Source organism: Quercus robur, chromosome 5 (genome assembly GCF_932294415.1).
Source record: "Quercus robur chromosome 5, dhQueRobu3.1, whole genome shotgun sequence".
Classification (NCBI taxonomy): domain Eukaryota; kingdom Viridiplantae; phylum Streptophyta; class Magnoliopsida; order Fagales; family Fagaceae; genus Quercus; species Quercus robur.
Window position 1 is genome coordinate 86,888,743 of NC_065538.1, and position 24,858 is coordinate 86,913,600.

The following is a 24,858-nucleotide window of genomic DNA, read 5'->3' on the forward strand; positions in this document are numbered from 1 at the left end:
TTATTTTGTAGGAATTTTAAGTGGAGTTGGAGATATATTTTTGCGGAGTTGTCCCCAAGTTTTTTTTTTTTTTTTTGGTTAAATCTAAAGTCTAGGGGTATTTTTATACTACATAAAAGTCCAATCCAAAAATGAGAATCCTCTTTTATATATATATATATATATATATATATGAGTATTTTTTATAAACTAATAGTATATATTAATTTAAAGTTTAGATCTTTATGCTACTTTAGTAGTTATGAAATAACTTAATTAAAATTGATTTTTAAAGAATATTTAATTTATTTGAAAGTTTAGTATAGGAATAGAATGGTTAAGAAAAAAGTTATTATTCTTTCTTTTTCTCCCTCCTCCTCAGCATGCTTTTAAAAAATAAGATAAGATAAACTATCATTCCTTTTAATGAAAGGAATGTAAAATATTGATTTCATCCCTATAATGAAAAGTAACAAATAAAATGTGAAGGGTATAAAAATAAACTCTTACACACATTAAAAAAGAGCACTATTATATTCCATTTTATTTTGATGATTTAATTCTTTCTTTTTGTCTTTTAATTGAAAAGGTAAGGAAATAAACATGACCAAAGCACTTGCCCAATGCTCTAGAGATCCATTTTAGACATTTGCCTGTATCACATCGGTGCAGTTTACCACTGACTCTCCGAAAAAACCCAACACAACAACAACACCAACCCCAAAAAAAAAAAAAGGAAAAGTAAATGAATGAGAGAATGAAAAAAGACCAACAACCAAAAACCTGTTCCGAAGTCAAATGAACTGAAATCTGATCACATTTAATAAGAACCCAAAAAAATTAAAACTCTTTTCCAGCTTTGGCCAACTTATATTAAAATCCTAAGAATCCTAACAACCATTTTGGCCTCTCTGTCTCTGTGCTTAGGCTGTTTGACCTTTATCATTCTTGCCCAAGAAGAAGAAGAAAAAGAACCCAGTTTTTCCCAGGTTCGTTTTTGTTCTCTCAAATAAAATATTTGTTGCATTCTGGGATTTCATTGTTGGGTCTATTTTTAATGCACATATATATATTTGTGTTGTTTTTGCATTTTCTTTTGTATGGTTTTAGAAAATTTTGATCTGTTAGATGTAGCTTTTTAATTATGCTTTCTATTTTCAATATAAGAGATCTTCATCATTTCAATATATGAAAATTTAATGTGCTAGATGGGTGAGTCTTTTTATTATTTACTTTATAGTTTATAGGATATAAAGAAAATAATTTTAGCTGTAAGAACTATAAAGTGCTTCATGTAAAAGAATTTAAGTTCATTGAGCAAGAGCACATTAACTAACTCCCTTAGAGAATGTAGCACGAGTGCCCTTGAGCTACAAAATCATGTGAATGTTTAAGAAACTGTTTTTAATGATGGTAATGATTGGAATTTTTAGATATACTTGATTTTTTTGCAGATAGTTGTCTTATATGAGTAAAAAAAAAAAATAGATGGGTTTGTTTGTTGGTCACTTGAAATATGCCTATAGGGAATTAACCCAAATTCCCTACCTGTGAAAAATAAAAAAAATAGAGAAAATACACGTTAAAGAAAAGCAATCACACACATAAGACAATATTTACGTGATTCGGCAATTTATCTATGTCCACAAAGTTGCAAGAATTTCACTATTATCAGGGAAAAAAATACAAAGTGCGACAGTACAGTATTTTAGTCTCACAAAAAACGACAACAGCAAGCCCTAATCACCAAAACTACGTTTTCTGCCCAAGCCTCCGCTCCATAGACTAAGCCTCAGAAAATCTCTCATTAAAAAACCACGCAATATTATTCGGATCGAGTCGGGCCGTCAACCGGATCAAACACAACTAGGTTCTACAAAACCCAACAAATCTCCCACTTAGAGACAAATTCAATCACTAACATCAACCACAATCCTCCTAGAAACAATCCCTTATCCCTGCAACTCATCCTCCTGTCCTCAAGCTAGAAGGCCAACTGAAACTACACACAGCTTCAACTTCTCAATAGTGACACCTTTAGTCAACATGTCTGCTGGGTTTTTAGATCCACAAATCTTCTCAAGTATTACTAGCTTATCTTCAACAAGGTAATGGATAAAATGGTATTTTGTTTGTATATGCTTCGACTTTGAATGAAAAACCGAATTTTTAGCAAGAAAGATTACAATCTAACTATCACTGTGTAGAATGCCCATCGCCTGCTTCTTACCCAATTCATCTAAGAAACCATGTAGCCAAATCATCTCCTTTCCAGCTTTAATTGCTGCAGCATACTCAGCTTCTGTAGTAGACAAAGTAACAGTCTTTTGTAAATTTGAAGCCTATGATATAGCTGTACCATCCAAAGTAAATACAAACCCAATAGACCTCTTTCTACTATCAATATCACCAGCAAAATCAGCATCTACATAACCCTGCAATTTCAAACTTGCACCTCTAAAGTAAAGACATGTATCTAATGAACCCTTCAGATATCTCAAAATCCACTTGATTGCCTCTCAATGCTACTTTTCTGGCCTACTCATGAATCTACTCACAACTCCCATTGCATGTGCAATGTCTAGCCTTGTACACACCATAGCATACATCAAGCTGTCAATAGCTGAGGTATAGACTACCTTGCTTATATGGTCCCTTTCTTCTTCTATCTTCGGTGACTGTTCTTTGCTTAGTTTGAAATGACTACCCAAGGGTGTGCTCACTAGTTTAGCTTCATTTATGTTGAACCTGCTAAGAACTTTCTTCACATACCCTGACTGTGAAAGTTTCAATGTACCATTAGCCTTATCTCTAATGATTCTCATACCAAGGATTTGCTTTGTAGCTCCCAAATCCTTCATTGCAAATTGTTTTGACAATTGCTTCTTTAGATCATTAATCTTCTCAATACTAGACCCAGCAATGAGCTTATCATCCACATACAACAGTAAAATGATATAAGAATTGTCAAAGAACTTAACATAGCAACAGTGATCAGCTTCACATCTCTTGAACCCAATTATATGCATAAAACTCTCAAATTTTTTGTACCACTGTCTTGGAGCTTATTTTAGGCCATACAAGCTCTTTCTTAGTTTGCATACTAGATTCTCGTGTCCCTGAACAATGAACCATTTTGGCTGAATCATGTAAAGGTCTTCCTCCAAGTTATCATGAAGGAATGTCGTCTTCACATCTAACTACTAAAGATGTAAATTTTTTGCAACCACCATTCCCAGTACCAGTCTGATTGTTGACATCTTCACAACTGGAGAAAATATTTTTGAGTAGTCAATGCCCTTCTTCTGCTGGAACCCTTTGACAACTAATCTTGCCTTGTAACGCTTACTGCCATCGTGCTCATTCTTTATTCTATATACCCACTTGTTGTGCAAAGCCTTCTTTCCTACTAGCAATTCAATCAATTCTCATGTCTGATTCCCTAACAAGGAATCCATCTCATCCTTCATGGCTAACTCCCACTTGCTTGAATTTTCATCCTGCAATGCTTCTTCATAATACCCTGGCTCACCACCATCAATCAACAAAAGATAATTTAGAGTGGGTAAATAACACTGTGGAGGTCTAATGGTCCTAGAAGATCTACGAATTTCAGCTATAGGTGTACACTGACCTACCTATGAATCTACATTCTCCTTATCTTCTACACCCTTTTCTGGACAGTACTTTCAGTCAATTCATCTAAATTGACAAGCTCAGATTTCTTTTGATCTATCTCTGTAACATCTGACACTACAATTGACTTGTCCTTGTACATAACCTGTTCATTAAATATCACATTTTTACTTTTGATAATTTTCCTATTTTGTTCATCCTAAAGCCTATAACCAAATTTCTCATCACCATAGCCAATGAAAAAACATATTTTAGACTTTACATCAAGTTTACTACGAGCATCAGAATTAATATGAACATAAAAAACACAACCAAAAACTTTTAAATGTGAAAACTTTACCTCTTTACCGCTCCAAACCTCCTCAAGAAGTTTGAACTCCATGGGAACTAATGGTCCTCGGTTTATCAGGTAAGCTGCAGTACTAACAGCATCAGCCTAGAAAGTTTTTTGTAGTCCAACATGCAACCTCATACTCCTAGCACGCTCATTGAGAGTTCTGTTCATGTCCTTAGCCACACCATTCTGTTGTGGTGTCCCAAGAATAGTCTTTTCTATCCTAATTTCTTGTGCAGCACAATACTCACTAAATCCTCCATCTATGTACTCTCCTCTATTATTTGACCTCAAACATTTTACTTTCAAACTTGTTTCTGTCTTAACCATGGCCTTCCATTTCTTAAAAGTTTCAAATACATCATATTTATTTTTCAGAAAATAAACTAATACCTTTCTGCTTGAGTCATCAATAAAAGTGATGTAGTACCTTGAACCTCCAAGGGGTGCAACCGGAGAAGGCCCCCACAAATCAGTGTGTACTAACTCCAATTTTTCAGCCTTCGGTGTCTTGCCAATTTTCAAGAAGCTCACCTTTTTATACTTTCCTAAGATGCAGTTTTCACACATGTCAAAATTAAAATTAATGGACTTAAATTCTGGTAGTTTTCCTTTTGATAGTAACATCTTCATCCCTTTCTCACTTATGTGACCAAGTCTGCGGTGCCATAAGCTTGTATCAGTACTTGCTTCAGCAACTGTAATTGTATCTCTTGGACTTGAGATCATGTATAGAGTACCGGTCTTCTTTCCATGGGCCAATACTCTGGCTCCCTTTGTAACCTTCCAAGTACTACCAACAAATAGTATAGCATGCCCTTCATCATCAAGTTGTCCAACAGAAATCAGATTCCTTCTCAGGTCAAGAATATGTTGAATTTTCTCCAGTAACCAAACAGACCCATTAGGCAACAATATATGAACATCTCCCATACCCACAACATCCAAGACTGTACCATTAACCAAATACACCTTACCAAAATCACCTGCAGCATAGTTTTGTATGATTTCTTGGTGTGAAGTGGTATGAAATGAAGCTCATGAGTCCAAAACTCAATCATTAAGTGGACTGTCTACTGCAAGAAGTAATGCATCCCACACCTCTTCTGTTACAGCATTGGCAGAATCATCTTCATTCTTCTTCTTAGGACTTTTACATTGCCTCCTAAAATGACCCATTTTTCCACAGTTCCAGCATTATACTTGTTGGCTTGATCTAGATTTACTTTTGTTCTGATTAGAATTTCTGGATTTTGATTTGCCCCGATTTCAATTTATGTCGTTACCTCTGCCTCTTGTCTCAAGGTTTAGGGCAAAACCAGATCTTGAGGTTTCAATTGCATCTCTTCTGCGAATCTCCTCAGCTAGAATTAAATCTCGTATGTTATTGTACTTTAGCTTTTCCTTTCCTATATAATTGCTTACTGCCATCCTTATTGCCTCCTAACTGGTTGGCAAAGAAGCCAAAACAATCAATGCATAGATCTCATCATCAAAATCAATTTCTACAGACAACAATTGATTTGTGATAGTGTTAAATTTGTTGAAATGTCTTTTCCTTTCCTATATAATTGCTTACTGCCATCCTTATTGCCTCCTAACTGGTTGGCAAAGAAGCCAAAACAATCAATGCATAGATCTCATCATCAAAATCAATTTCTACAGACAACAATTGATTTGTGATAGTGTTAAATTTGTTCAAATGTTGTGCTACTGATGCATTCTCTACCATCTTCAAATTGAATAGTTTCTTCATCAAATTCACCTTGTTGTTTGCTGACGGCTTTTCATACATACCAAACAAAGCCTTCATCAGATCTGCTGTGGTCTTCTCCTTTACAATATTGTGTGCAATAGACCTAGACAGAGTTAAACTAATAACTACCAGTACCTGTCGGCCTAAGCCTTCGCTCCATGCACTAAGTCTCAAAAAATCTCCTATTAAAAAATCACTCAACATTATTCGGGTCGGGTCAAGTCGTCAACCGGATCAAACACAACTAGGCTCCACAAAACCCAACAATGCCACCAATTTACTCACTCGACATTACATGTTGGAATGCAAACCTTGCTCCAGTCTTGTGTCCCTTTAGTGTGTGTCTGTCTCCATATGTTTGTTGTTTCTCCTTTATCTGAGCCATTGCGTTGGTATGACTTCATTATAAATACTTAAGTAGAGCAATCACTTCATTCCTTGGAAGTTACTTTGGGAATTTCTAGTAGGAGGGAGTAATGCTGCTTGTAGATTTTGTCAATCTTGCAAGCAATCACTAGTTTCTTTATAATCATAGAATAGGAGTGACTTCTAATCAGGATATTGATCTAATCGCTTTTTCATTTTTCTTGTAACAATCATCCACTCAGGCTTGATATCATTGTGTTGGATTTCTAGTTGTGGCTGCAAGCCTGCTACTGTGTTCTACATTTGGCTAATCTGATGACCAAAAAGAGATTAAAAAAAAAAAACATTTATCATATACTATTAATGAATCTTCAATGTGCATCTCTTTTATTTTAAGTTTATGAGGGATTTCACAATTATCTCCAATACCAATGAACTTAGTCTGCGATCGAATGCTATAAAAGATTTGTACCCCTTCATCCTTCACCAATTGGTCGTTGGATGGATCAGTAAGGCACACAGTCCGACAAGTGGTATCAGAGCCCGATCATAGGTTCAAGTTGTTGGAGTTGCATTGTGAGGGAGGGATTGTGAGGGATTTCACAATTTGCTCCAATACCAATAGGCTTGGTCTGTGATCGAATGCTATAAAAGATTTGTGCCCCTCATCCTTCACCAATTGGTCATTGGATGAATTGGTAAGGCACACGGTCCAACAAAGTTAAATCAAATCTTTTCCCCATGCTTGTAGATGGGAGATGAAACCCCAAAGTACACTGTTGAAGAAGCTATTGCGGCCATGGGGTTCGGAAAATTCCAAATTCTGGTGCTTGCTTATGCTGGCATGGGTTGGATTTCAGAAGCAATGGAAATGATGCTACTTTCTTTTGTTGGACCAGCACTTCAGTCTGCATGGGATCTTTCTTCTAATGAAGAGAGCTTAATAACTAGTGTGGTATTTGCCGGCATGCTAGTTGGAGCATATACATGGGGCATAGTATCAGATAAGCACGGACGGAGGTTATCCCTTTCATTTTTTTTTTAGTCATGTACAGTCTCTGCATTATTTGAACCGTCTTCATTTTCTGTAATCTTCCTACCATATTATTTATTTCACTGGCAGCTTTAGTCCTAAATTAATATAACCAGTTCTCAATACTTCAAAATGATTATGATAGCATGTTATATCAACATCTTGTATGGATGCTCCCTACCAACTAGAGATTGATATTAGAAGTGTGCTAGTCTAGATTCATCATAAACCTCCACTTATTGTAAACACTTCTAAGATGACGTGATGCAAATGTTTTGTGTAGAAGGTGACTCAGAATGTGGATTCAGTTTTGAGAGTGTATTTTCCTCATATGTAATCTAACTTAGCATCACCCTCATTCTGAAACTTAATATTAGCATTTAAGATTTTTGCTTCTGCCACTTATCAAGTCAGAAGCCTTGTGGCTTGATCACCACAAACCACTGTATGACTTAATTATTTAGAAAGTATTTTGCAAGTTGAAGGAAATTAATAAAATGGACGTAGGCCCCCTCTCTCTTTGTCGTTGCAGAAATTAGAGTCCCTAATTTGATATTTTTTTTTTAAAAAAAAAAGCCCTTTCAGAAGACCTATTATAGTGAATAAAACAATGCTTTTTTCTCCATTGACTTAACTCAATTCTCCTACTTTGTATTAGCCTGGTACAAGCAATTAATACAGTAGGTCTTGGTGAGAATTACTTCTCATTCCTACTCAATTAGAACATGTTAGTTATTACCTTGTGAAAATGACACAAGCTCGAATTTCTATTAATAGAATAAATTTTACTAATACTTACTCCTATAGTACTAATTCTTTCACTTCAAAAATTACAAAAAATGCAAGTTTAAGATCATTTTGTTAAATTGTCGTTCAATTTAAAAAAAAAAAAAAAATTACATATTACTATCTTAAATTATACTTCTAATTATACTTTATATCTTAAATTTTGAATTTTCATCCAAGTTAATAACAAACATAACAAAATGGATGTAGGCCTACTCTCTCTTTGTTGTTGCAGATATTAGAGTCCCTAATTTTATTTTATTTTATTTTAAATAAAAAAGCCCTTTCAAAAGACTAAATTATTATAATGAATAAAACATTGCCTTTTTCTCCATTGACTTAACTCAATTCTCCTACTTTGTATAAACCTGGTACAAGCAATTAGTACAGTAGGCATTGGTGAGAATTACTTCTCATTCCCACTCAATTAGAACATGTAAGTCATTACCTTGTGAAAATGACACATAAGCTCGAATATATATATATATATATAGAGAGAGAGAGAGAGAGAGAGAGAGAGAGAGAGAGAGAGAGAGAGAGAGAGAGAGAGAGAGAGAGAGAGAGAGAGAGAGAGGGTAAAGGTGAGAGAAAAACTAATTAGGTTTTAAATTAGATTCCAATTATTGTCTACTTTTGTACCATAAGTTTTGTTTAAGTTTCTCTAATTTTTGTTCTAGATGAATTAATGAATTGCAAAAGACAAAGGGTCTAATATAAATAAATCATCAAAAACTCAATAAAAAAAAAAGAAAGAGTAAACTCGTGTATATCCAAAAGAAATTAAAATAAAATAATAATAAAAGAGAGAGTATAATATGAATCCATATATGTGTGTAAATGTTTTTTTTTGTTTAATTGTACCATGGATATGTGCAAATTATGCACTAGTTTCTATTAATAGAATAATTTTACTAATACTTACTCCTATAAAATTAATTCATTCACTTTAAAAGTTACCAAAGATGCAAGTTTGAGATCATCATTTTGTAAAATTATTGTTCAATTTTTAAAAATACGAAAAGTACACTTTACCATTTTAAATTATACTCTTAATTACACTGTGTATCTTAAATTTTGAATTCTCATCCAAGTTAATAGCAAACTTAACGTTGGAGTACAAATTAAAATAAGAGAAATAGTTTGGGATGTAAAACGTGCATTCAAAAAATTTATGGAACAAAATATAATTTTAGTATAGTTTAGGGTGGTAAAGTGTAACTTTTCCCTTAAAAATACATATATTCAAATTTATTTTAGTACTAAAATATGATGAAAATTGTGGTTAAATTCAAATTCTTAGTACTATAATATGATGAAAATTGTGGTTTAATTATTTTCATTACTTTAATGGAAAAAGTTAACGGATACCCTAAGAGCATTGGTTTAGAATATCTTGTATAGCACACTTACTGTACTACACACCTTACCTTCTATATAAAAGGCACTCATGTATATTCTATGACTTGAGAAATACAATACAATTATTCAGTATTTCTAACTTGGTATCAGAGCAATTACTCTAACTTTCTTGTGTCTTGCAGTCCTGTCTTTGTTGGTATTTTTCGCTGTCTCGACTTCATCGGTCAGTAAACCTTTTCCGTGCCCACTCCTAACTGCTCCACCGTCGTCGGAGATGCAAAGGTTGAATCTTCACTGCTAGAAGCTCGATCACCGCCACCAAGATCATTGCCTCCATCGGATCTTCCACACCATATCTCCGATTAAGACATAAGACATATAACCAGGTAGATCTTTAACCGATCTACACAAAGCCGCCGAAATCATCATCATCTGACCATCCACGCGCTACCACGCGCCGGTCAAAGATTCGACAGCTTTTCCACGCATCTCACGCTCCATCAGTATTGCTCCGATCAACTCACTGCCGCTGTCATCGGAATCATCTTTCTCCGATCTACATCACCGAAGAAGAATCGGGCTCATCGAACACCCCACGCGCCCTCATGCGCCGTCCAAAGCTCCGACGAGGATTGATTCACGCGCCTCACGCGCTCTACGCGCTGTTGTGCACCTGCTGACGTCATCGTTGACGTCATCATTACACATCAGCATCCACGTCAGCCCTAGCTGAGGTCTTCAGCTTACGTCATCTTGTTGACATCGTCATAGTAGTTGACCATTGACTTTGACTTTGGCTGTTGACCGTTGACTTTTTCTCAGAGTTGACTTTTTGCAATCCAGGTGCTCCTTGCCCAGTTTTTCGTGTAGATTTCATTTTTACAGTCCATTTTTGCATATTTTGCTTCTAAATGAAGAATAAGGACAGGTATTCTTCTTGTTGCAATAATCGTCGCCGAGAATATAGCAAACGTTTTTGCAATTTTTGCAAATGTTTTGGCCACAATATTAAGACCTGCTATCATCGCAACAAATCAACTGTTTCAATTTCTGCTGCTACTGTTGCTAACATTGAGAGTGTCCAACCAGTGGCTCCCATCTCTGCACAGTCTAAGTCTTCAGAACACACTTTCACCATGTCCACAGATGACCTTAGAAACATCATTGCTAATGTCATTCGTATGGTTGGTAATGCATCTTATTCCTCTTCTCTCTTAGCTTTATCTGATATGTCTCCTTCCTCTTGGCTTATGGATTCCGCTTGTTGTAATCACATGATATCTCACTCGTCCTTATTTTCTGAACTCAAATATGCACCACATCCTCTTAATATTCGCACAGCAAATGGTTCCATAATATCTGGTCATAATATAGGTTCTGTTTCAACCTCCAATCTTTCGGTTCTAGGGTCTTTAATGTTCCTAACCTTTTCTTACAATTTATTTTTTGTGGGACAATTAGCTGAGTTGGATTATCACATTATATTTGATTATTCTGGGTGTATTGTGCAGGATCCGAGAACGGGACAGGAGCTTGGGACCGGTCCTAGAGTTGGGCGTATGTTTCCCGTGAACAACTTTCGTCTTCCACTTGTTGCTCTTATTTCTGTTGCTGCAACTGCTATAGTTTCTTTAAATCCTTCCCTTGCTCTTTGGCATGCTCGACTTGGTCACACATCTTTCTCTCGGGTACAACAATTGGTTTCTAGAGGTTTGTTAGGTTCAATATCTACAAAAAATTTTGATTGTGTTTCTTACCAATTAGGAAAACAACCAGTTTTGCCTTTCAATACTAGTAAATCAATATCCACTAATATCTTTGACCTTATCCATTCAGATGTTTGGGGGCCTTCCTCTATCTCTAGTATTAGTGGGTCTCGATATTTTGTTATCTTTGTTGATGATAACTCTCGCTATTGCTGGATTTTCAGTATGAAACATCGTTCTAAATTATTACAAGTATATTCTAATTTTGCAAAAATGGTTGAAACTCAGTTTTCCAAACGCATCAAAATTTTTCGATCTGATAATGCTCTTGAATACACTCAATATGCTTTCCAAGCTATTTTGCATTCCTATGGCACTGTTCATCAACTAACTTGTCCAGGTATCTCTTAGCAAAATGGTAGAGCCGAACGAAAATTTCGTCATATTCTTGACACTGTTCGTGCTCTCCTTCTCTCTGCCAAAGTTCCTGCTCCCTTTTGGGGCGAAGCTGCTTTTCATGTTGTTCATACTATTAATCGCATTCCGAGTCCTGTTATCCAAAATCAAACTCCATATGAGCGCCTTTTTGGGTCATCTCCAAACTATCACCATCTTCACTCCTTCGGTTCTGCTTGTTTCGTTCTTCTTCAGTCACATGAGCATAACAAACTTGAGTCTCGGTCAAGACTTTGTTGTTTTCTTGGCTATGGCGAAACTCAAAAGGGGTATCGGTATTATGATCCTGTCTCTCATTGTCTTCGTTTTTCCTGTAATGTTATCTTTTGGGAACATCGCCTTTTTGTCGAGCTCTCTCACTTCCGTGCCTCCCTATCTTCCTCCTCTATTTTAGATCTTTTCCAGATGAGACACATATTCCTCCTGTAGCTGCTCCTGATCCTCCTGTAGTTACTCCTAATTCTCCTGTAGACTTCTTTGTCCAACCACCGGATATCCTTGATCCCTTTCCTAGTTCACCCTTTAATGAACAGTGGAAAATGAACAGGTTGAAGACGAGTTGCCTAACCCTGAGCTTGGGTCCCCTACTCCTGCTCCACATGAAGATCATACACAAGACATTCCACCTCATCACTCAACTTGGGCAAGATCCATTCCTGCACATTTACTTGACTATCATTGTTGCACTACCCTTGTTACATTGCATGAGCCTCACACCTATCGTGAGGCTTCCACTAACTCTCTATGGCAGATTGCAATGAAAGATGAGCTTGATGCATTATCTAAAAACCATACTTGGAACTTGGTGACTCTCCCCCCTGGGAAATTTGTGGTTTGTTGTGAGTGGATCTACAAGATTAAGACTCGCTCTAATGGGTCTATTGAGTGCTACAAAACTCGTCTTGTTGCAAAAGGTTTTACACAAGAGTATGGGATTGATTATGAATAGACTTTTGCTCCGGTTGCTCGTATCTCATCTGTTCGTGCCCTCTTAGCTGTTGCTGCTGCCAGTAAATGGGACCTTTTTTAGATGGATGTCAAAATGCATTCCTTAATGGAGATTTAAGTGAAGAAGTTTACATGCAACCTCCTCCTAGTCTCTCTGTTGAATAAAACAAGGTTTGTCACCTTCGACGTGCACTTTATGGCCTTAAACAAGCTCCACGAGCTTGGTTTGCCAAATTCAGCTCTACCATCTCTCGCTTGGGTTACATGGCCAATCATTATGATTCTGCCTTATTTCTTTGTCGCACTGACAAAGGCACTATTTTACTTCTCCTGTATGTGGATGATATGATCATAACTGGTGATGACCTTATTGGCATTCAAGAACTCAAGGATTTTCTCAGTCAGTAATTTGAGATGAAAGATCTTGGACATCTCAGCTACTTCTTGGATCTTGAAATCACTCATTCTACAGATAGACTTTATATTACTCAAGCCAAGTATGCCTCTAAGCTATTGTCTCAAGCTGGACTCACTGATAGCAAGACTGTTGACACTCTAGTTGAACTTAATGCGCATCTGACTCCCACAAGAGGGAAACCATTGCCTAATCCCTTTCTTTACAGATGCTTGGTTGGCAGCCTAGTTTATCTCACTGTCACTCGTCCAGACATTTCCTATACTGTTCACTAGGTGAGTCAGTATCTGTCTGCTTCACGATCGACTCACTATACTGCTGTTCTGCACATTCTTCGATACATAAAGGACACTCTCTTCCATGGCCTTTTCTACTCTGCTCAGTCTCCTCTTGTTCTTCGTTCATTTTCTGATGCTGATTAGGCAAGAGATCCCACTGATCGCAGGTCCACCACTGGTTATTGCTTTCTTCTTGGTTCTTCCTTGATCTCTTGGTGAAGTAAGAAACAAACTCATGTGGCCCGCTTCAATACTGAAGCAAAATATCGTGCCCTTGTTGATACCACATCTGAGCTCCTTTGTCTACGCTGGCTTCTCAAAGATTTAGGTGTGTCCACATCCTCTGCCACTCCTCTTTATTATGACAACCAGAGTGCCATTCATATTGCTCACAATGATGTCTTCCATGAACGGACTAAACACATCAAGATCGATTGTCATTTTATCCATTATTATCTTGTCCATGGTGCTCTCAAACTGATCTCAGTCTCCTCTAAAGATCAACTTGCAGATATCTTCACCAAATCACATCCTAAGGAATGTTTTCTTACTTTGGTTGACAACCTCAAGTTGGTCTCACATCCACCTTGAGTTTGAGGGGGGCTGTTAGCATGTATTAGGGTATGTGGACTTTAGGCCCACCTTGTTTACTTGTATAGCACACTTACTGTACCACACACCTTGCCTTCTATATAAAAGGCACTCATGTATATTCTATGACTTGAGAAATACAATACAATCCTTCAATATTTCTAACTGGGGATATACCCCTTTCAACAAAAAGTTCTAGCAAAGTGCCCCATTTCTGAAACTATTTAGCCTTATGTCCATGTTATGAAACTCGATTTTATTAAAATCGAGTTTCAATGTGAAACTCGAGTTCCATAAACTCGAGTTGAAAATTTTTAAGTGAAACTCAAGTTCATGGAACTCAAGTTCCACAATTTTTTTTTTTTTTTTTTTTAAGTTTTAGAATTTGCCTATAACTTGATTTTCGAAAAATCAAGTTTCACATTGAAATTTCGAGTTTGAAAACAAGGGCATAAGGCTAAATAGTTTCAGAAATTGGGCATTTTGTTGGAACTTTTGGCCAAAAGGGGCAAATACCCATTTTTGCCAAGATTTTTATATTTCTCATAAAAGTGGCATCAAAACTTTTCTAAATTAATTTATTAACAAATACCCTAATGGCACCTGTTAACAAGACCCTTATTTAATTGATTCTTCTTTTGTTTTTTATGCTTGTGATAGATTTGACAACTTCCTAAACGTGACCACAAATTGTATTATCTTTAATCGTTTCGTTCATCTGTCGCTAGCTCATTTTAACATCATCCATGAAAGTTTCTTCATGACATGCTACCATAATTTGGTGAATTCATAAATTTGATATCAACCCCAAGGGAGCATAGTCCACTCTACAAGTTACAAGGTTTCTCATGTTCTTATTGCAATAAATTCAGTTTCCACGTGAGGAAGAAATGCCTAAATATGGTTCTCGCGTGTTTAGTTTTCTTCCTCGAACACAGGTAATCTCTATCCAATAGTTGTTCCACCCACAGATTCGGCACATTAATAAAAGATTGTGGCCCTTCCTCCGTTTCCATGGTGACAGGACACCCACAATCGACCTTGAAATCCTCTTTCATTAAGTACTCCTGATACCTTGCACTACTCTATAGTCTATACCAAAAAAAGGTAAGAAAAAAAAAATACTTAAAAAAACTATAAAATGTATTGCATAAAGTTTACAAATAATGTGATAATATCATAATAATGTTAGCGATTAGTCAATTTCAAAAATTTCAGTAATAGAGCAACGTAATACTCTCTCCTCTCGTATAGTAGTATTAAGTCACATTAATTAAACTCATAATAGGGATTACCGTTCATGTGAGAGAATGGATGAGTATCACATCACTCACTGCTATGAGAGCATCTAATAATTTTTTTAATCATATGGCACATAAAATTAATTTCATTTTCATTAAGTTGATTATTTTATTAATATGGATTAGTGCTTCTATTTCATTTAATAATTTTTTGGTTGAAGCTACTGCGACATGAGATTACATATTGCTAAACATTGATAAGTACCTATTACTGAATATGCATGATATTCAGACGTTACTAGACATTGATAAGTACCCGTTACTAGACGTTAAACGTGATATGTACCTATTACCAAACTTGATTATGTACTTATCTACCTATAAATTTATGTCTCATATAGCTCTCATTGTTCAAGCTCACACTAGTCTTGTACTCCTATTGTGCCATCTCTCTCTCTCTCTCTCTCTCTCTCTCTCTCTCTCTCTCTCTCTCAAAGGGAGATTAGACATAAACATAAGCATGAATACTAAAGAGGTGGAGGTGACTCTGATCAAGAAAGAGGTGGTGACAGTGCAGTTGCCAAAGAATGAGGACCATTGGCTACCACTCTCTAACCTAGATTTGTGTATTTTACATCCATTGGATTTTAGTATCTTCTTATGTTACAAGAAGCCAACTTATAAAGACAATGGGAACTCTATGGCCATGGTTGAGGTTCTCAAAAAGGCCTTGAAAGAAGCTCTAGTGCCCTACTATTTCCTTGCTGGTGAGAAAGTGCCAGACTTCATGGGTGAGCATAAGCTTCACTGCAACAACCGTGGGGTTGACTTCACGGAAGCTTTTGCAAATATAGAGCTTCAAAAACTCAATTTGAATGAACCTGATGAGACCATTGGCTGCAAACTTGTACCCAAGAAGAAGAATGGCGTGCTGGCTATCCAGGTTTGCCAAAATTTTAGAAAATTAACGTGTTATTATTTTCAAAAATACATTGCTAAACAAATATAAAAATCCTAAAACTTTCACCAATTTTAATACAAAAGACTCAAAGCATTTTTATCAATTTGTACAAAAATTTGTCTATTTTAACATAAGAACCAACTTTTTATATTTTCCGTATATTATCACTTAAAAAAAAACTCATATAAAATTATCTATTTTATTAAAATATCAATTTTTTTATAGTTTTTTTTTTATTGTTTCTCTCTCTTACATGCCACAACCACTATCTACTCTCTTTCTTCATCCTTGGAAAATGCAAAGAAAGTATAAGAAAAAAAAATACCAACAACAGTAGCCATGTAAATTTGTACAACTACTATAACTAGAATTGATATTGAACAAGAGATGCATAATTTTTTTTTTTTTTTAAGAAACACACACAAAAAGAGAGAAAGAGGTTCTAATAAAAATGCATACCACCAAGTCCACTTAAAAGTCATGATAACACTTTTAAGTGAAATTGAGATAAGTTATACTACACAGAACACACTTTCTTAAATAATGTTAAACATTTACCCACTGATGTGGATGCTATTTAGGGTTGGTTGGCCAAAGAGTGATGCAAGTGCTATAATGCAGTAATAGATATAATTAATGTCACTTGAAAAACATATATATATATATATATATATTACTTGTTTATGATTGAGTGATTAACAACATATCAATTTATAAGGTATACGTAATAGTTGTAATATCTCTAAAATTTCTCAACTGATTATATTACCTCCATCTCATTTTGGTTTTTCACCTAAAAATTATAGATGAAAGTTTTTGAAGCACTAATATTCTAAGACAAAATATAACTTTCCATCCATCAATTTAAAAACATACAAAGCAAAAAGGATAAAATAAAATGAACTTTTTTTATCAAATAATAATTATTATTGGAATCCAAAAATTTTACAATCATTTTTATAATTGTTGATATTGTAAGCAATAATTTAGGTAAAATTACTTTTACCTAGACCCACTACTGACACCACTTTAAAAAACATCCTAATGTGTCATGATATGTGTGTGTGTTTATATATATATATATTGGAAAATTTATAAAATTATACTCCTTAAGGTCTCAAAGTGGAAAATATTTTGGATATTTCAAAGAGTAAAGTAACGGATACTAATCACATAAAAGTATTCAAACATTGCTTATGTTGTTGAAGTGATACCAATAAACATTTAGCTACAGTTAGTTTGTAAACCATTTTTTAGTATAGAAAATTTGATAAAAGAAATAGTAAACAGACAAAATGCAACAAGTAGTACTTTTTTTTTTCAAATAAGTTAAGATATACAAAAAATTTCACAGTTGTCATGAAATAAAAGTGATGTCTATGGTGCTCCCATGTAAAATTACATTGCACTAGTCACAATCCGTCACCTCAAATATTATAAGACCATAATTTGTTTTTTGTGTAGCATTGTCTCCTTGGATTTTTTTTTTTTTTTTTCACTAGGTTTAACTGAAACTAATACAATGATACCTACTTGTAGGCAACTAGATTCAAATGTGGTGGTCTTGTGCTGGCATGCACATTTGACCATCAGATAGTAGATGCACACTCGGCAGGCATTTTTCTTGTTTCATGGGCTGAGATTGCTCGATCTAAACCCTTCTCTTCACTACCAACTTTCAACTGCGCGATGCTCAATCCTCGACATCCCGTTTCCTTTGATCCTTCCCTTCACAACTTGTATGTCCCCATCACCATGTTCAACCCTTCCAATGATCCAGAACCCAGTGCCAACCATTTCGAAAACCGTATATGCCTAGTTAAGGCAGACATAATTAACCAACTCCAATCACAAGCCAGCACCATGGAAAGCAAAAGGACTAAACTAGAGTCTTTCAGTGCACTTTTGTGGAAAATTAGTGCCAAAAGTGCTAAAAACAAAGGGGTATCAAAATTGGGCATTGTTGTTGATGGCAGGACAATGCTTAGCTTTGGAGACAAAGAAAAAACATCACTAATGTCTTCTTACTTTGGAAACGTGTTGTCTATTCCCTATGATTCCAAGAAAATTGATGAGCTTATTGAAAAGCCATTGAGTTGGGTGGCTAATGAAGTTCATGGATTTTTGGAAGGTGCAAAGACTAAAGAACATTTCTTGGATTTGATAGATTGGGTGGAGGCTCATCGTCCAGTGCAAAGTTTGGCAAAGGTATATGGTAGTGGCAACAAAGAAGGACCAGCTTTGGTGGTTTCATCAGGACAACATTTTCCAATATCAAAGGTGGATTTTGGGTGGGGAAAGAGTGCATTTGGGTCATTCTATTTTCCATGGGGTGGGAATGTTGGGTATGTGATGCCAATACCAAGTCCATCTGGTAATGGTGATTGGGTGGTGTACATGCACATGTTGAAAAGGGAACTAGAGTTGATAGAGTGTGAGGCTGCACATGTGTTTAAGCCTTGCACTTCATATTGTCTTAATTGACATTGATGATTGCTTCCAATTATGCAATCACAGTACATATCTAGTCGGCTAATCCTATAGTTAGCCAGTTTGTCTACATTTTTATGAGCCAAAAACAAACTACTTTATTTCAAATGTTTGGAGTGAGGCAAATCATTAGTGTGATTATTAGTGAAGCTAGTAATTATCCATTCATGTGTACAAGATTGGCTGAAGACAGTTTCGGATTCTCTAAAGTTTGTAAAATAACTTCACTATGAAGGTTCTAAAGTTCTATCCATATAATTTGAAATGACTTGATTGGATTTTGTGAGTGACATATCGTGCTGGAACTTATTTTATACGCAATTATAGGAGGTTTAATTTAATCAATTGGTGGACTTGTATATGATATTAATTAATCACATATCGTGCTGGAACTTATTTTATATGCAATTATAGAAGGTTTAATTTAATCAATTGGTGGACTTGTATATGATATTAATTAATCGGAATAATATTTGACAATAAATGTTGGTGAATAAATTTTATGTTTGAGGGGATTGCATTCCAATGGCACATACATAACTAGTGTTCTTGAGCATGTGAAAAAGATTGTTTGGACAATAGATTGTTGCGTGATGTTTCAAAATTAATGTAATTTTTATTTGTATAATATTTTGTGTTTTTTGAGGCCCACATTGATATCCATTTCAACTATAAACGTCACCACCGCACACCCTTGGTACAATAGTCACTCCACGAGTATAAGTGCTTGTGGGATGTGGGGGGTAAGGGATAGGGTTCAAGTCTCTAGGAGGGAGCTTCACACACATTTATTCTTAGATTAGGTTAGAGTAGAATTCTATCTTGTAACCAAAAAAAAAAAACTATAAACGTCATTTGGTTATAAACTTATATGCATTCAAATTTCACAGCTAATGGAACATTTGCTACCATCATGAAAGCCCAAATCTAACAAACAATTGTGCTATTAATCAGATTTTAACCATTGAAACAATTAGCCACTTTAAAAAAATAGCCTTAAAACTATGTTAGAACATTCAAATCCAAAAATACCCAAAAAAAAAAAAAAGCATTTTACATTACCAAAAAGCCATTTTATCTATTTTACATAATCATTTTTAACAACTCAATCTACGTCGCATTCTTTATTTTACAATTCATCACATTAAATTAACATTATATTTTATATACATTGGAGAAAATAAAAAAATAAAAACTTTTTTTTTTTGTAATTTTGGCCTCTCTCTCTCTCTCTCATATTTAACCTTTGCTTGGAGGCTTATTCTAAACCAAATGTTCATATCCTCCAATAGCCATGCAAATCACAAAATTCAAGAAAGCTTATATATATATATATATATATATATATCAGGTTCTAAATGATTTAGTTGTTGGCAAATCATATACATAAACTTGTCTAGAAATAGATCAAAGTGTCTATGAAGTCATATTAGACATTGCTCAAAGTGTTGTAAATCATAATTTAAGAACATACAAGTTGTAGGTTCAGGAATTCAAAATCAAACTAGCTCGATCAATCAAGAGAATTTTTGTAAAAAGCCCGCAACTTGTACGTTTGAAACCCAAATCATGATTTGTTTGTTGTATTATTTAAAGGACATTTTAAACTAACCCTAGGAGGGGCTTTTAGAGAGAGAATAGTGTCTTTTGTGCCTCCAATTGTAGATCTAGGGTTTCTGTACTCAAAACTCTCAAATCTTCTACCGGCAATACTCTTTAAAGAAACTCAAAATCTGGTACTATAGAAGTTGCAACCATATCATTCTAGTCATCAAATGTGCTAGAGATCTAAACCTTTAAAGGTGATCTTAGAGTCATAGACTGAAGGTCTATGTGGGCGATCTAAAGTGTGAATTGGAGGTTCTTGTGATAGTAAATCCACATCAAAGAATTCTTTGGGGTTTAGAGCTAGATTGGATAATCTTAGTTAATTTTACTACAAATGACATATTCTTGACTATAAACTTTTATTTGATATAATAGATTGTTCTATTGGGATCCTTCCCATCACGTTTTTTTTATCTTGAAACTGATTTGTTTCATTGGTTTTTCTGAGTCATCATATCTTGTATTATTTATATTTTCGCTACATTATATGTTTGATGAATGTTTAACCTAGATATACATAATTGACCTAAATAACAACTTGGCTATTAAATTAGGTTAAACATAGTGTTTTTAGGGGTCTCGAAAGTAACAATATATGGGTTCTCTTCCATGCTCTTCCTCCTCAAAGTATGTATTCCCACGTTGTTCACCAGCAACAAAACTTGGTGCGTATATCTTGGTATAACCTAAAAGTCGATAAATCTCTAAGCTTTATGAAGAATGTGAAACCCAATTATTCGACTTTATCTCTATCCATCTAGTACTGCACCTTTTTTTTTTTTTTTTGGAATTCCTTTTTGTTGTGGATTTCTTTTGGAGGGATTTTGACTTAAGAATTATGCTTGTCATAGTCCACTACTTTACCAACTCTCAGCCTATGAAGTGTCTTAAAATTGTTACATTTCCATTCAATGTGCCATCTTGCCCAAGATCACTAGACAAAAGTGATGTCGCAAAAGTTATATGAAAACAAACACGTTGCTTTCTGAATGGAAAAAAAAATAAAAATAAACATATTAGCCTTTGAATAAAAACCTCAAATTCACGAGAAATCCCTTTAATAATAGCAAAATTGAGATAATCGCAAAAATTGAAAATACTATCTCTAAGAAATGCCCCAAAACAGACGGGGCTTTATTCTGACTTTTAAACTAAAAGTTATTTAGGAAAAACAAATATTACTAAAACTAGCAAAAACAATATTTTCGGGGCCTTTACAAAGGAATTCACCTAAATTTGGGCGACCCTTGAGACTTGGCTCAAGTCTTGATCATAATTAAATTTCCCTTCAACCTACCAAATTTTATACAATTCCGACATGGTCAGCCCGATTGCCTCTATTGACACCTCCTCTTCATCTTAAGTGTAACTTCCGGCACCCTTGCTAGTCCAGTAAGGCCTATGCTGTCCATTCTACATCAAAAAGCTATATTATTTTTTCTTTTCTCTTCTTTTTTTCTCCACTTATACTACCAATCATTGAAGAATTGATTTGATGCTTCACACTTTATTGACTATTAGAATCCTTATGAAGTTCTTACAAAGGAGTACAAAAAAATCTTCAGCCGCTCGACCCATCCTCTTTGTTCTACTCTATTCTATGCAAATTTTCCTTACCTCGATAAGGGGAAAAAGGTGGGGAACAAGTTTTGCTTGCCTCACCCTATGTTGCCCTGCCCTATCCTATCATAAATGCGTGTATTCATATTTTATATAGTATATATTAATATTATTTTTATATATACTATTCTAGTTTAATTATTTTTAAAACATTTTATTATCATCTTCTAAACACACCACTATTTCGCTCTTAACAGCATGGCGAGATTTATTCCCAAGGAGCAAAGTATTACATCTCTCTGCTTCTTATTCGGACCATATCCCAATCATGGTGGCCATACAAGCAAACAATGAAGAGAAGAGGAAAAAGAAGCTTCCCAGGAGATTTGAGGAAAAATGGGCTTCCCATCCAGAGTGTAGGCAGGTTATTGAAGAAGCATGGCGACTAAGGGTAGAAGGAGGCAGCCCAATGTTTTGTTTATTTCAGAGGATAAGAAACACACGGTTGGCTTTGATAAAATGGGAAAAGAGGGCATTTGGAAACACTAAAGCCTCCCTTCAACAAAAGCAACGACTGTTGGAGGAGCTAACTTGTAGAAACGATTCAGCACTTTTGGAAAGGATAAGGGAAACGAAGACAGAAATTAATCGCATGCTACACCTAGAAGAGCTAGCGTGGAGGCAGAGATCTAGAGCAATCTGGTTACCCGCCGATGATAAAAACACAAGGTTTTTTCACCAAAGAGCAACCCAAAAGGAAACGTAAGAATCAAATTTTAGGGATGTTTAATACAGTAGGGGAATGGTGTACGGATGATGAACAGATTGCGAACACAGCTGTGGAGTACTTCCAAGACTTATTTACATCAAGCCAACCTGAAGATGGAGAGATTGGTCGAGTCCTTGAAGCAGTGGATCAAAGGGTTATAGATGACATGAATACAACATTACTGGAACCTTACATAAGTGATGAGGTACGGAGAGCTTTATTTCAAACGCACCCCTCAAAGGCGCTGGGGCTGAATGGAATGTCTCCTTTCTTTTTCCAAAAATTTTGGAGTATAGTTGGGCATGATGTTACTAGTGATATCCTATCTGCTCTTAATTCGGGTCGTTTACTTCATAAAATGAACTATACTCACATTGTCTTGGTGCCCAAAAAGAATGATCCGCAAAGTCTAGGTGATTTTCGACCCATCAGCCTAGGCAATGTGATCTCTCACCTTTTCTGAAAGGTTCTAGCCAACCGTTTGAAGTAGATTCTACCAAATGTGATCTCGGAGGCTCAGAGTGCTTTTATACCAGAAAGAATTATTACAGATAACACTACCGTTGCCTTTGAAGTACTTCACAGAATGAGGAATAGATGAAGGGGAAAGGATGGTCAGATGGCAATCAAATTAGACATAAGCAAGGCTTATGACCGTGTGGATCGAGTGGCAGTTTCTAAGGAAGATGATGATTAGATTGGGTTTTGATGAGAGATGGGTGACACTTGCAATGGAGACAATTCATACAGCCTCATATTCGGTTCTTATAAATGGAGAACCTAAAGGTTTTATACATCCCACAAGAGGGATCAAGCAAGGTGATTCATTATTACCATACTTATTCCTCTTATGGGTTGAGGGCCTTTCAGAGATGCTAAAGAGAGCCGAGGAGCAGAAAAGGATACAAGGAATACTTTTTTGCCGAGGGGGAGTCCGTGTATCTCATCTCCTATTTGCCGACGATTGCCTACTGTTCTGTCAAGCTAAGATTGAGGAATGTCAGAACCTTCTACACCTCTTACACAGTTATGAAATGGCATCTGGTCAGGCCATTAACAGAGGGAAGACAGCCCTATTTTTTAGCAAAAACACAAGGGCAAACATCAAGCTGGCCATGCAAAACATGTTGGGAGCATTAGTATTTCATGACTATGAGCAATGCCTCGAACTACCCATGATTGCCAGAAAGTCTAAAACAAACACTTTTAAAGAAGTGAGGGAGAAAATTACAAAGCAAGTAACCGGGTGGAAAGAGAAGTTTATCTTAAAGGCAGGGAGGGAAGTACTCATAAAAACGGTTGCCCAAGCAATACCAACTTATACAATGAGTATCTTCAAAATTCTGAAGCAAATATGTGAGGATATCAATTTTGTCTTGGCACGGTATTGGTGGGGTCAGCTACAGAATGAGAAGAAGGTTCATTGGATGAGTTGGAGTAGGCTGTGCAAGTCGAAGAAGATAGGCGGAATGGGTTTTCACAATTTACATTCCTTTAATTTAGCCTTGCTCACTAAACAAGCATGGAAATTGGTCCAGAAAACGGACTCTCTGTTCTACCCTATTTATAAAGCCGAATACTTTCCAACCTCTACGTTTTTGGCTGCTGAGATGGGCCACAATCCATCGTACGTTTGGCGTAGTCTGCTCTCGGCGAGGGAGGTAATCTTGGTTGGTTCAAAGTGGCAGGTTTGAAACGGTGGAACTATTAAAGTTTTATCCCATGAATGGCTCCCTCACCCCCCGGGGCTGAATGGAGATATACCAAAGGATATGTGTGTGAAGGAGCTTATTGATCAGCAAATGAAGCAATGGGATCGAGGGAAAGTGAATACTCTGTTTGATGAAGCTACTCGCCAAGAGATTTTGGCGATACCACTCACACGGGTGGAGAAGGAGGATAAAGTAATTTGGAAGGCAAATAAGGTCCAAGACTTCTCTATCAAGTCTGCTTACCAAGTGGTGTTAAGGCTAGCACATCAGCACAATGGAGAGAGCTCTCATAATCGGAGTAATGGAAAGGTTTGGAAACATATTTGGACTCTTAATGTACCCCCAAAAGTCAGGAATTTTCTGTGGCGAGCGTGCTTAAACATACTACCCACCAGAGAGAATTTGCACAGGAGGAAGGTCGCAGTGGATCCACAGTGTGAATTCTGTAAGCAACAACCCGAGTCAGTTTGTCATGTGCTGTGGGAATGCCCATTTGCTCGCAATACATGGGCTGTTGTAAGGGGCAAACTGCAAAAATGTCCAAATGAGGTTACTGATTTTTTCGTACTGCTCAGGATGCTGCAAGATAAACTTGATCGTAGTGACATTGAAGTCTGGGCTATCACGGCTTGGGCCCCATGGAATGCTAGAAACAAGTTCTATTTTGAAAAAGTGCAGCTGCAACCGAAAGCCATTGCTGATGGAGCCTTAGCCTTACTGACAGAATATCAGAGACTTTTGGAGGCACAGACCAGCTCTTCAGTTCATACTACAGTATTGTATTGTTTGTTTTCTTTATTTCCTTTTACAATCCCAACTAAGCCCCACGGGCGGCTTTTTTGTCTGGGTATGCATGTCTATTGCACTGGAAATA

At 36.0% G+C, this 24,858-nt stretch overlaps 2 protein-coding genes across 3 annotated transcripts in view; both read left to right on the forward strand.

Annotated features, from left to right (window-relative positions):
- The first annotated feature begins 860 nt into the window (after positions 1-860).
- The window catches only part of LOC126727580 (organic cation/carnitine transporter 7), a 51,437-nt gene continuing 27,439 nt past the window's right edge, over positions 861-24,858 (forward strand). Inside the window, exon 1 of one of the 2 annotated variants that reach the window (XM_050433336.1) lies at positions 861-968. The gene's annotated coding sequence lies outside the window, so the exon portion shown is untranslated. The remainder of the gene's footprint in view (positions 969-24,858) is intronic. The other variant, XM_050433335.1, reaches the window with a different exon arrangement.
- Positions 15,323-18,627, forward strand: LOC126727581 (coniferyl alcohol acyltransferase-like). Its single transcript, XM_050433337.1, has 2 exons — positions 15,323-15,827; positions 17,385-18,627. The coding sequence occupies exons 1-2, from the start codon at positions 15,405-15,407 to the stop codon at positions 18,327-18,329; spliced, it is 1,368 nt and encodes a 455-aa protein (XP_050289294.1). The 5' UTR covers positions 15,323-15,404; the 3' UTR covers positions 18,330-18,627.

Bases quoted from the DNA above. Each gene is read 5' to 3' on its own strand.
- LOC126727581 (XM_050433337.1), top strand. From the start codon at position 15,405: ATGAATACTAAAGAGGTGGAGGTGACTCTGATCAAGAAAGAGGTGGTG. The intron at 15,828-17,384 runs GTTTGCCAAAAT...ACCTACTTGTAG, and splicing joins ATGGCGTGCTGGCTATCCAG to GCAACTAGATTCAAATGTGG.